Source organism: Coturnix japonica, chromosome 22 (genome assembly GCF_001577835.2).
Source record: "Coturnix japonica isolate 7356 chromosome 22, Coturnix japonica 2.1, whole genome shotgun sequence".
Lineage (NCBI taxonomy): Eukaryota > Metazoa > Chordata > Aves > Galliformes > Phasianidae > Coturnix > Coturnix japonica.
Window position 1 is genome coordinate 3,892,904 of NC_029537.1, and position 13,100 is coordinate 3,906,003.

The 13,100-nt window shown below is 48.4% G+C and overlaps 1 protein-coding gene across 1 annotated transcript in view; it reads right to left on the reverse strand.

Annotated features, from left to right (window-relative positions):
• ZMAT4 (zinc finger matrin-type 4) overlaps nt 1-13,100 on the reverse strand; it is a 42,928-nt gene that overhangs the window by 17,349 nt on the left and 12,479 nt on the right. Inside the window, exons 3-4 of the mRNA XM_015883173.2 lie at nt 6,673-6,762; nt 3,215-3,371 (exon numbers count right to left, since the gene is read on the reverse strand). Coding sequence (XP_015738659.1) covers nt 3,215-3,371; nt 6,673-6,762 — 247 coding nt within the window. The remainder of the gene's footprint in view (nt 1-3,214; nt 3,372-6,672; nt 6,763-13,100) is intronic.

Below are 13,100 nucleotides of genomic sequence, written 5' to 3' on the forward strand. Positions count from 1 at the left end.
GTTTGTTCTCTTCATTCTACCATCCAGCCAACCACCCACTCGCTGCCGTTGGATTTATTTCACACCCCCCGAGAGGATTCCCATCCAATCCCCACATGGCCTCCATGTAATTCTGTGCTGCACCAGGAGAGGATTCCCTGCTCCATTGCTGCCTTTGGAGCACTGCAGCAGTGGTCACAGTGCAGCCTCAGACCAATGTGCTCTCAGAGCTGCTTCCAGCCCAGGGCTCTGAAGTTAAATCTGATAGATCCTTTGCTCAGCTTTCTCCCTGTTTGTATGTTAGCTGCCACCAGAGGGGAACCACAGAGCCTTAACTCTGCAGAGCTGGTGGTGTCTGCAGGAGTTACATCTCCTGCTCCTTAAAGAGACCTGATGGCAGCATCTCTGCTGCAGGGCTGAGCAGTGCTCCCACCCACAGCCTCCAGCTCGGCACCCCACACCAACCAGTGCCTGGGGTCTCCTTTCACCTCAAGCCATGTTCCTCAGGGCCAGTTTACAGCCCTAAGGTGTGCTGAACCCGTCCTGACAGCCAACAGAAACACCCTGCATGTTCCAAATCCTCCTGCAAACAAACAGATGAAAGCTGACTCCCCGCAAAGGTGGATTTATCATTCTGATCCCTGGTACATAACAAGAACAGAACAGGAAACATCACCATTCCTCGAGCCGCAACATGAACATTAATAATAAACACTCCCAAGACGTTAAAAATGTTGCTCTGTCCTAACACACAGACATAAAAGCTGTGAGTTTGACTATTTCAAGTATTTCAAATGCTAAACAGCTCACAACACTCTGCCTTACATTCCCCTGTACTGTGGGAGGGAAGCGAGAAGCCTTAGTTTGCTGCATGAAGCAAAAAGCAAAGTTAGAAACACTTAGCACTCCGCTGATGAACTCATGGCTGACTTCTTTTGCTTGTACAGCTTTTTATTCATAGTTGTGCATAAATGGTGCCCAAACTGTCATCTCTGCTGCTCTCCAAGAACTAAAGGAGGAGAGAGATGCTGAGTCCAGGCTGAGGGTACTGCATGCTCTGTATGTGGAGGAATGAAGGCAGCTTTTCCCCCACAGCTCTCTATAACTCATCCTGGTGCCTGGGTGTTGGACATGACTGCAGAAATTCATTGGAAATAGCAGTGACATAAAACCTCTGAGGGCTACAACCTCCTACAGGAGAAGCAACAGAAAACCATCACCAATGTTCCTCTGTAGTGATCAGACATTGCTTTCCCCTTGTGAGAGCCCTTATTGTTAGGGCCCTCCTCCCTCCTCTGAAAGCACCAGCAGAGAAATTGGAGATCTCTGTGTTTCATCAGGAGATGATAAAATAGACAGGGAAGGTGTAGCCCCGTAAAGAGGCTGAGAGTAAATCTAATTTTCTATGAGACTGATGAGACAAAAACCAGAATGTTAAAGAGGGATTTGCTCAGCAGCAGACTGCAGCCATCAGTGCATTCTGAGCATCTGCAGAACAGGGCTGCAGACCCAGCAGGAGGAACCTCCAGCATCAGGACTGGGATTGAGCCCCTGTGGTGTCTGCTGAGAGCCTGGGGGTGCTGCTACCTCCAGGAATGGGAATGGAATGGGAATTCATTTTCTTTACTGGAAAACACTGCTCCTCAAAGAGCTTCGGAATTCAGCCTGAATTTCCCTGCAGCTCCAACTGCATTCATTACTCTTCATTTTGTCCCTTCAATTCATTCCACTGCCATGAACCACAGAGGCATCTGTACACCCGTGTGGCTGAGATGCCTTCCAGAAATGCACCAAGAACTTCACAGATTCACCCCTCCCTTTACAATCAGACCCCTCCATTAAGCAAGGGGTCAATTCAGAGCTCTCCAGCCATGCTGGGTAACAGTGTATGTGTCCATGCAAAGCTATAAGCCAGACAATGCTATCTGGAGATGGCTTCCTATTTTTGGTGCACCCAGCACCCTGGGATGGAGCAGGACGTGTCCTATTGGGAAAGCATTGTGTCCAATGGGCACATTCCTACAGAGCAAGAAGTGATTATTAGAGTATTCCCGCATCTCAGCTTCATCAGATCAAGTGTATGGAAGACTCAATGAGTCCTTGAGTTATTCCTTCCCAGTGATTACTGCAGCTGAAGAGCCCATTACTTACAGAGCATGTGGTGCAGCTCACTTATTGCCTCTGTGAAGCTGATTCAGATGATTAGAAAATTAAATGGAAACACAATGCGAAGCTGTAGCTCTCCAAAGTCACTGCCTGGGGACAGGAGGACTTGCTGTTGTCTGACCATCACCCATCCATGCTTACACTGGATGTAAGTACACTCACTCAGTGCAACCTGGGACACCCCATCCCTCACCTGCAGAGCCAAGAGACAGCACAGCTCCCAGGGGCAGCACAGGGAACTGCTACACCTGCCCTTAATGAGCCTTCCCAGGGTGCCTTCATTAGTGGGAAGCAGCAAGGTACCTGCTAACACACGCCATGCATCCCCCAGGGAAAGGCCATAGCTTCCCTCAAGCCAATCCCCACAAAGGCCAAATGATGCTTTCTGCATCAGCATCATCAGTCTGAGAAGTTAAAAACAACTACAACAGAAAGACAGATAAAAATAAAGACACAACAACCTTATGTCACCATTTCTGAGATTTCCACACACCTCATTAGGCAGGATGTAAAACACACAGCAGCTCTTAGATCCTGCTCTATGCTAAGTGCCACCGATGGCAGCAGTGAAGCACAGAGCTCAGTCTGAGGGACAGCACAGCAGTCCCAGCACAAGCCTTGCTCTCAGTGTGCTGCTGTTATGGCCAGGCACAGTCTGGCACAGCCAGGTTATCTGATTGCAATGTTTGACTTTTAAAATGTGGAAGTTAATAGGCTCGCATCATTGGAACTGCCATGGAGGAAAGCGTGAATGCCCATCTGGGTGAAAAATCAAAAGGTGATCGATCCGAAACATTTTTAAAGACTGCATTTCCCTCTGAGGTAAAAGCAAATGGGATTCCGCTCCGTGCAATAACAGGAAAGGTTTATTATGTGCATTAGCTAAGCTGTCAAATAACTCCTGATAGTTAGGGTGAGGCTCAGCCACTGCCTGGCAGAGCTGCTGCCTTTCAGGCTGCAATTTAGGAACACAGAGATGGGCATCTGGCAGAAGGCAGCACTGATGAGCACCCATCTGCCCGAGCCCATCAGACAGAGCAGTGATGCCCCCCCTGCTGCCCCCACCTACCTGTGGCCTTCAGCGCCGGCGGCTCACCTAGCAACAGCTTTAACCTTTTGGCATGGATTTTCCCTTGGTAATGCGATTCAGCCACCACCGCTGAGGTAAAGGACATGTTACATAGTGTGCAGCATTTGTTCTTATCCACCGAGTCACCGTCACTGCCCTGCATGGAGACAGAAAACACGAGGAAGAGGTGCGTCATCCCCAGGCTGCACAGGGAGGGAGGAAGGGGACCCAGGTTATGTCAGCACTGTGCTTCCCATGCTACCCACCTCTCCCCAGACTCACTCCCATGCAGCCCCATTGCCTCGATCCCCATTTCACATTAGCTCCACAAGCAGATGGTAAATACCTTCTGTGATTTGCCCAGATGAGAGATAGAAGATGACCCAGGCACCGTGGTTGGCCCAGCACTGGACACCCAGCAAAGATGCTCTCAAGCATGGGTTCCCTTTAGCAACCACAGCACCCAAACCAGCAGCACTGCAGTGACACAGAGCCCCATGGAATGGGACAGAGGCACTGAGTGCAGACAGCAAGCCTAGAGCTGAACATGCAGCCTAACCAGACCCATATTCAGGGTCATCTTTCCCTAAGAAAGAAGCACAATTAGAAGGAGGACTGATTTTCATTGCTTTTTTGTTGCTGTTATTAACTATAAATCAACTTAAACCTTAGGGAGAAATCTCAAGAGGTGGTAAGTACTGTTCTGTGTGCAATTTACAGCTCTTTTAAGCAGGATTCTCTCAAGATATTTTACGTCTTCAAAGAGAAATCACTTGAAAGTTAAGAGCAGAGTAGAAAAAATTCCCAGCCTTTATTGATCATCAGCAGTGGTAACATGTGCAGAGCCTCCAACAGAGACCGTTTGAAAACCTGATACACTTCAGTGTGTAGCAATAGGGTCTCTCCTCTCGTTCTGCTCTTTGGCAATGATTTTCTCTTTCCAATTTCACAGATAGGCTACAGTTAAAAAAAAAAAAAGAAAAGCAATAAACCTTCAAACAACCCTCAGACCCCTCACATAGAGCTCAGCTTCATGGCTACACCAACTGATGCTTCTGGGGGATCATTTCAGGGTGTGGGTGAGATCTCACCACCAGACCAGGGATGCTGGGAGCATCTTCAGGCAGCCACCCCAGCAGCAGTGCAGCACTGCTCCCTGCCCTGCCCTGCCCTGAAGGGTAATTATGCCTGGGCTCTTTGTCAGCGGCTGTTTTACCTGTAACCAGATGGGCTGGGGGGGAACCTGACCCGGTGTCTTTTGTCACCCGCTGAGTGATGCCTCGCTGATGGGATTGTGCAGCCAAGCGGTAAAACAACATCACTTGTCAAGCAGGGCACTGAGCCTGGCAGCTCCCCATGGCCTTTGTGTTGGGGGCTGTGCACAGCATCCCTAACCCCACTCAGCCCAAAGCACAGCAAGCAGGCACTATTTAGTTCCATAAAACCCACAGCAGCCACTGCACACTGCAGAAGCTGAGCCGGTGTGGAAGGGTTTTTCCTCCCTACCATCTGCTTCAGTAGCTTTCTCCAGTCTCCTCTCAACCCTTTGCAAAGTTGGAGTGGTGGTGGGATAACAAACTCCATCAGCACAACACACACAGCCCTGGCAATCACTGCCTGCTTCCCAGCACTGACTCTGCTCTGCAGCAGTGCAGGACAGCCCAGCATGCAGGGGCTTCTCTTTGTAATATTACAAACTTCAAAGCAAATCTCGTGCGTCCAACAGAATTAGCTTCAGCTATTCAGCTGCCTGTTAACAGCTGCTAAAAGGCATAATCCTCACACAGGGCCAGGCAGCAGCGGTGCTTTGCTGGATGTTTCCTAAGCAATCCTCAAGAAAAGTATGGATTTTTAATCCACAGATACAAATCTGCTGTCTGCATTTCCTGGGTTTTTACTGAGAAGAAAAGATTAGACAAACCCTTGAAATACAGCAGTATAAGACGTGGCACTCAAAGCGCTGCAAAGTGTCTTGTATTTGAGTTAATTTTCTGTGCACCAAGAAGGTTCTGCTGTGAAGGTGCTAGCAGGAATGCAAGATATCTTCATAGTCCCCCCAGAATAGCAGATAGAAACACTCCATGCCATTGAGAGGTCAGGTAGCAGACATTGCAACTCTCAGAGCCTTTTCCATGGAGCATCTACAACTGCAGAAACTCCTCTTTCTTACAGTGACTTGTGGAAGGAAACCAAAAGTATTTCAGTTTTGCAACCCAAAGGGTACAACAGAAATGGAACGCAGCTCTGCAGCAGCGCAGCCCTTGGTGGAAGCAGGATCATGTCTCCCTTTCAGTGGCAGAAATGCACTTAGTTTGCAAGGGTTATTTCTAATAAAGTCAGTATGTCACGGCTTGATTGATATTGGTAGACATCTGAGCTGGGCAATGCAGCTGCATTCTGTAGGCAGTAATGATGTTACTCTGCTGCCTCAGAGATGTCCTAAATATTTCTGTTCCCCTCGCATGCAGAGTCTTGGATAAAGCTGATAAGCAACAGGGCTACTTTGCAAACACTGAGCTGTAAACATTGGCAGATTTTCCCTGCTACGTTGTTATGATATTAATAACTTCAGAATGTAGGTCTGCTGTAGCAAATCACCCACCTGGTTCATAAGGACTCGCTCAATTCGGCCCCATTAAGGGCTGCCCTTGGCACAATCAGCACTGAATTACCTGACTTCTCACTGTGCCTTCTCATAAAAGAAATGGAAAGTGGTTCAGCTTTGACTTACTTAAGGTCTATTTGCTTCTCTATTCACCACCTCAGTGTGCTGAGGTGCGTGTGTGGGTCTGGGGTTCATTACATGTAAAGGAGCTCGTTTAAGAATGATGTCCCAAGTCTATATGTGCATGTCCACTCTATCTTTCACATCCTCTAATTAATCACACAGAGAAAAACAGCACGAGATCCTGTTGTTATGGGGCAGATTGCGTCTGCAATTACCCTGTGTGCAACAGAAAAGTTCTGCTAAAATGTTAATTACTGCATGAAGGAGCTTTCAGATCCCTTTGGCAACTCTTGCAGCCTTCTGCCTTTAATTAGAAGATATCTCACTAAATATTGATAGCATGAGGCACAGCCACACATGGATGCTGTCTACTGGAAGCTCAGCAGCATTTCATGCAGCCTAGCACAAGGGGAGGGATGGAAGCAGCCACTCCCCAACCTGCAGCACACCCTGACCCAGCTGCTGCAGGCTACTTGGTCCTTGTGAAGCTGATATTGGCTGCCAACGTTTTCTTTTTCCAATGAAAGAGCACTGAAATAACTGGAAATGCAATTACAGCTGCTGATGCACATCATATTTCTTGTACAGTTTACTGAGAATTATTTCCAGTTACTTAGCATTGTGGCTAATCTAAATGGTACCTCTGGGGACCTGATTATCTGCAGCAGTTACAACAAATGCACAGAGGCAATAGTTCATGGAGCAAACAGGGACTGGAGGTTATACCCACGTTTTCTGAGCGGAGCTTTTTGGCTGGACAGCCTCCATCGATGGGGTGAAGCATGTAATAGAGGCGAACTTTGCTGGCGTGTTTCCGACTCTGGAAAAGAAAAAAGGGGGGGAAAAAAAGGAAGAAATGAGGTTTCAAAAAGCAAAAGGCTCCACTGCATACAAAACCAAACTGCAGTGACATTTCACATCACACTGAGATGTGTCTCCAGGTGAAGAACGCCCACATCTCACAGTGGTGTCACAGAGCTCTCCCTGAGCTGAACTCACCATGGGCTCAGGGCATCTGCTGCCTGCACTGACAGCTTGGTGCTGCTCACAGCCCCTGGACAGGGGGAAATAGAAGAGGTGAGAGGAGAGCGGCATTTGTTAGCAGTTCATTTCCATTCCAGGAGAGAGCAAAGAAGTCAGGGCCATTTGGCTTCAGGAGGAGATGGGACGGCATCAACAGAGATAAGATGCACACACACAGAAGCCCTCAGTTCCTTCGCATCCAGCAGAATAAAATACATAAAGGGAATAAAATCTCACTCTAGGAAATAAGCCAAACGATACCTGCCAAAGGTTTGAAAGAAATCTCCCCCGCGGGTAAATTACCAGATAATTGTGCATTATGTGAAACCTCCTGCTCTGCTGGGAAGCAGCTGCTGCTGGCCCCACATCACCCTGCACACAGCACTGCCAGGTCCAGCTGCAGCCAGAGAGCAGTGCTGGGGTTCTGTGTGCATGGAGAGGGGAAAGGTTCTGCACCTCCTGAGCAATAACTCCATTGGGGAGAACAGCCTGCAGCCGCTCAATGTGGCGCATCCCAGGCGTGCAAGGCAGCTATTCTTATGCAAATGTTTCCCCCAATCTCCATTTCTGATTGCCTGGCGGAACAACGGCCCCATAATATTATAATTTCAGATCACAGATTTGCAATTTTAAAATATTAAATGATCATTAGCATGTACTGGAACATTCTTCTTCCCGCGGTGTGAAACCTGGAGCTAAATTTACACAGAGCTAAATTTGAATGCAGGAATGTGACTACGCGATAATTTTCCTTTTTTAATGGAGCAAATCAGTCAAGATAAATAATGACAAATATCTCGCCCTTCCTCCTCTTCCTGCATGCACTTAGGAAGTGTTGTTTAGCCCTGGCAGAGCTCAGCTCTATGCCTGCTGCTCTGAGTGGGGCACTGGGAACCCCAAAGGCTCCACCTCTCGGTGATGAGCAGCCTGGATGGAAGTGGCACAATTAAGAGATGACATCAGAAACGTTGGGAAGCCAAAGGACAGGTGTGTGCTGTCTGACTGTGCGCAGATACAGCCGCTGAACTCACTGCTTGCAAAGTTCTTCTGTGTTTTGTGGTGGGTCTGAAGTGCTTCTCGCTTTATTTATGCATTTGTTCAGACTTAAAAATGGCAAGGAAAAGGAATAACTTATGTTTGGCATCATTGTAAAAGACACACTCCTTACGCAGACCTATTATCCTATGGTTCTAAAAGCAGAGCTTAAAATCATCCCTTCCCTCTGAGGAAGCAGAGGTAGCACAGCCCATTTGTCAGCCTGCCTTATCTCTGGCCTTCCCTACATTTACATGTGCATTTATCATTCTAACACCACAGCCTGAGCAAAGCAATGACCCTTAATGCGCTGCTCACCAATGGCCCTGCTGGTCTTCTCCTCCCCTCCACGGAGACACCAAACCCACTGCAGTGGTGACACTCAGGGAGGGCAATGCTCCACAACAGTGATGCTCCACAGCCACAAACTGAGCTGTGCAGGGTTTGCTGGGTTCCAACCCTGGAGAATAGCTGGGAAAAGCAGCACTGCTGATCCAGGAGGTGCTCAACACACACCCAATTGGGATGGATGGGATTAGAGCTCACACAGATCCCATTCAGGTCCCTCTCACAGCATGCAGGAGCCTTAGAAAACACAGACATAAATCCAAGGTCTTCAACAAGAGCATTGCCTTTGAATATGTCTGCTCGTTCATCAATAGGCACCACAACTTCATCTTAAGAGTTTCTGTGCTCCTTGGTGTTCCTTTTGTACATCTACAAAGCGTTATGCCAAAGGCATTTTCACTTCAATCCTCTGTCTCCAGTGTCTGCTCCTGTAACAGGGAAGAAGTCTATAGACTACATCAGTACTGCACGCCTCAAAAACACCCCTCTGTGTGGGGTGGGGGAGCTCTGGAGGAGGCTGTTTTCACATAGCAACTGTACTGCAAGCTCACCTATTGCTGGAAGGCTCATCAATAAAATTAGGCAAATGGATCATTTAGATCTATATCAAATCTATTCTAATCCCAAGGACTGTGGCAGAGGCAGCAGCAGCATCCCAGCAATTCAACCTCAACAAATGAAAGGGCTCTGCCCTGTGTTATGCTAGGAAATGCAATCTGATTTTGCATAAATTGAGTTTTGTAACACAGCTCTGTCCTGAGCACACAGCAGGAGCAGACAATGCAGGCTCTGTGGGCAGACAACAGCTGAGGACCCGTGGCTGCAGATGACCCTGGAATGGAGCAATGATTTCTGCTTTTGAATCCAGAACAGCAAGGGATGAGAGATGAGAGCCTGGGCTTACAGAGGATTTGCTCACTTGCTGTAGTAACTGAGCAGATTTTTGTGCATCTCCCAGCAGCAATGTCCTTGGGAAGGATCTCAGCAGGTCTCTGATAGAGACTTTGGCTCTGGGATTGCTGGGCTGCAGCCTGCAGCAGCCCCAGGGTCTGTTCCCACCCAGCACCGCTGACATGAGAAGACCTGACAGCTGCAGATATTTCACCAGCTTAGTCCCAACCACCTCACCAGGTTCAAACCGACCGCTCCGCTGCCTGCCTTGAACTGAGGTTGTTTCTGACCCATGTTCTCCAGTCCCACAGTTCATTCACTGCCCGCTCTGCACCACTGCACACAGCAGACCCTGGGCACAGACAGGGACAGGAGCAGGAAATGACAGCAAAAACTGTGAGGGCAGTACTAATGGCTGCGGCATCACTTCACCTGCAATAAATTCTCCCCCTGTTGGTTGGTTTTTAATCCTTTTAGCGTGCGCTGTTACGCCGTCTGTTTCTTAATCAAATCATCTCGAAACATGCAGTCACACAATTACATCAACTGCATCGTCTGTATGTGCCCTACTTGCGACCTCCTCCAAAGAGATGAAGGTCAGCTCCCAAGTCCTCATGCAGAATGCCAACCATGGTGTCCCCATAGAACGGCCCTATGGAGCCCCTCCTGGGGCTGCACTGCCCCATGAACCCCTCCACTGGCCAAAAACCAGCACCGAGTGTGGAAACAGCCCCTTCTGGTCAACTGTGCTGCAAACAACTGGACCAGCTGACTCAGCATCACAACAATCTGGATTTCGAAATCTATTTAGCAAACTTTTAAGTTTCTACTGGAACGGAACCATCTTCTCCCTCATTCTGTGATATAACAACATCCTCTGCTTGTTTAAAGCAGAGGACACAAGTTATTTTCAGAAAGCTCCTTCCTTTTTTTGCCTCCCCTGCCCACACAACAAGCAAACACTATTGTCAGATCCCCGTTGGTCTCAAACTCCGTCTGTTATTCCAGACGCTGCTGGGTGCCAACGTCCTTTTTTCTCTCTTTGTAATTTTCACAAAGCCTCATTTATAATTGATGGTCATTTCTATCCACTTCCCCTCCTTCCTCCGGGAGTTAATGTTTTAAAATGTGCCTGTTCAGACTTGTGACTTTGTGGGCACACAGAGACGTGTCTGCAATTCCCAATTGCCTGCCACTGAATTTCCACCACCACCGGGAAAGGCTTCTTTATATCAACAGGTGGATGCGCTGCCAGTTTGGACATTAATATGCCCACACAAAGGCAATCAACTGGTGAACTATTCAACACCTGCTCAGCATGTATCCTCCACATTCATGGCCTGTTAAAACCCAGAGCACTCCCTGCTCCTGAGCCCCATAGGAGCAGCCCTACAGGATGCCACGGGGACCCTCTGTGGGTTCACCCCACTGCCAGCCCACAGCGGTGGTCCTGGCACTGAGTAAAAAGCAGCACCCGAAGGGTTAACACAACCACAGCATCTCCACACGGTGCTCACCCAGCAAACAGCAGCAGCTCCTGCTCTCGTCGCATCTCCACGTGCTTGAAACAAATCACTTTTAAAGCATGTCAGTGCAAATCGCTGCTCTGCCCCCGTGCAGTACGTGGGAGGACTTTGTCACAACACAGAGACAACTGAAGGCTCTGCTTTCAAACACCTGGAACCCAAATCCAAACATGGCTTGTGAGTTTAAAATATTAAAGCAAAGAAGGAATCGATACCTGGTACACAGCAATGCCTCCCTGAGCACCATCAGCACAAAGCCATGTGCTGCTGCTTGCAGCCCAGAGCCACTCCAGCTGCTGGGGATGTCCCTGGGGCTGCTCTGTGGCCTCTGCCCCATGAGACCATCCCTGCAGTGAGTTTGATTTCTGAGCAGAATTTGGGCTCTTTTTAGCCAGAAATGGGACTTGCACAGAGGAGCCATGGAAGGGAGCTGGGTGAGAAGGCTTTATCTGTGTTGCTGCTATTTAGCAATAGATTTGGACACTGGGAGTGCATTAAAAATAATGTTTAGCCATTAATGTTGACAACAGCACAGTAACACGGAGCCTCATAAAGTAGCAGCTGAAGCTAAAGAGGTTTCCTGGAGCAGCTCACACTGCACTGCTGAGCACATACTGAGTGCACAGAAGGGAAGGGGCATCACAGCAGCCCCCCAAAACTGCTGACACCAATGCACACCTCCCACAGACACTGCAGGGCCACACATACCTCGCTGTGCTTCCCTGGCTGCTGGCACGTGGCACAAAGCAGTGCAGGTGCTGAAGCAGCCTGCAGAAGGGCTCTGTGCTCGCACACAAGAACAGAACAGCACCTACAGCATCTTTGCACCCAAAGCGCACAGAAATCCTTTCTTTAGTCTCTTTGTAAAGTTGGAGCAGCCACTAAAAACTGGGTCATGTGCATCCACCACAGCAAAGCCAATTCTCCACAGCTGTGGGGAAGGACATAGGAACAACGTTGGACGCATTCTCTCCTCCTCCAGCCCCTATGAAATTAAAGGCTGCTCTCCCTAACACAAACCCAAGGGACAAACAGCGATGCTGGCACCGTTGGCATTCTTTCACCAGCTCACAGCAGGCACTAGTGTGTCTTTGCTGACCCCCCCACCCTGCAAATACCCACAGCATCCCCTGTAGGGAGCTCCCACCAGGCACAGAACATCCCTGCCCACTGTGTACTGCAGCAACATGTATTTTGTTAACAGTAATTTGTGCTCTTAGGTTAATACGTGCACTGTGTTAATATTTCAGACACAGGATTGGCTTTCTGAGCACACACAATTTGCTCCTTAAAGCACCGAGGTGCCAATGGTAAACAATGTTTATTATTCCTCCAGACAAGCCATCATTCTATGCAAAGGATCCTGGAGCAGGACAGCCCCATGGAAGCAGATTAAGTCGGGCACCACGCAGACGAGCAGCATTGATGGAGCTGTCAATACTCCCTGCTCTGCTCACCTGGCTGGGTGCTCAGCTCCCAGCAATGAGCCGAAGGGTTCCGTACTGTATTTGTTCTCTGAGTTTGCTCTGCATTTCAATTTTAATACACCTTGCCTCCACAGCAAGCAATGAAGCAGCGCTCCTTCATGTCACAAGGTGAACCAATAACGGCACATCCAGGTGATATACTCCTGGGCATCTCTTCCCACCAGCCTGCTGTATTTCTTCACTTTAAATGAAAAATAAAGTACCATCTGAACACCTGAAGCAATAAAGATTACAATGAAGGAAAGCTTTACAGCGGCTTAAGGAGCAGCGTAGTGATGAGCACGCAGCTCAAGGTGGAACCTGAGAGCAACTTTGCATATCTGGTAATTTTCCTGCAAGATTTTCAAGGAGAAACTTGAAAATGAAAGTAACATCTTTCTAATGGCTGGGAACACTTCTGTGTGCAGCAATAAGGACTCGGAGCTAACTAAGGAAGCTTATCTTTCTAATGTACAGAGCAGCACACCAGAGAGACTCCTACAGCCCTCTCTCAAAGACAGAGCTGGAAGGAAGCGTTCAATTATGGGTGATTGGATGCAGAAGAGCAGAAATCCTCTCTGGAGTGAAGGATTTTGGTGCAGTTGCAGCAAATGAACCACATTTCTTTCTCCCTCTCCTTCTTTGCTTGGCACATTCTATGGCACAGAGCACTTCCAACACTACTGCTGTCCTCTGATTTCTCCCACACGTGGCACCACAGCTCCACAGGGACAGAAAGGTGAGCAAAGGTCCAACAGATGTGTCAGAGAAAGCCAGAGACAGGGCTGCACAAAGCACATGAAATAAGGGAAGGATTTTGCTGTATGTCAGGTTGGAAGCAAAAATATGCTGCAAACACACTGATTCTT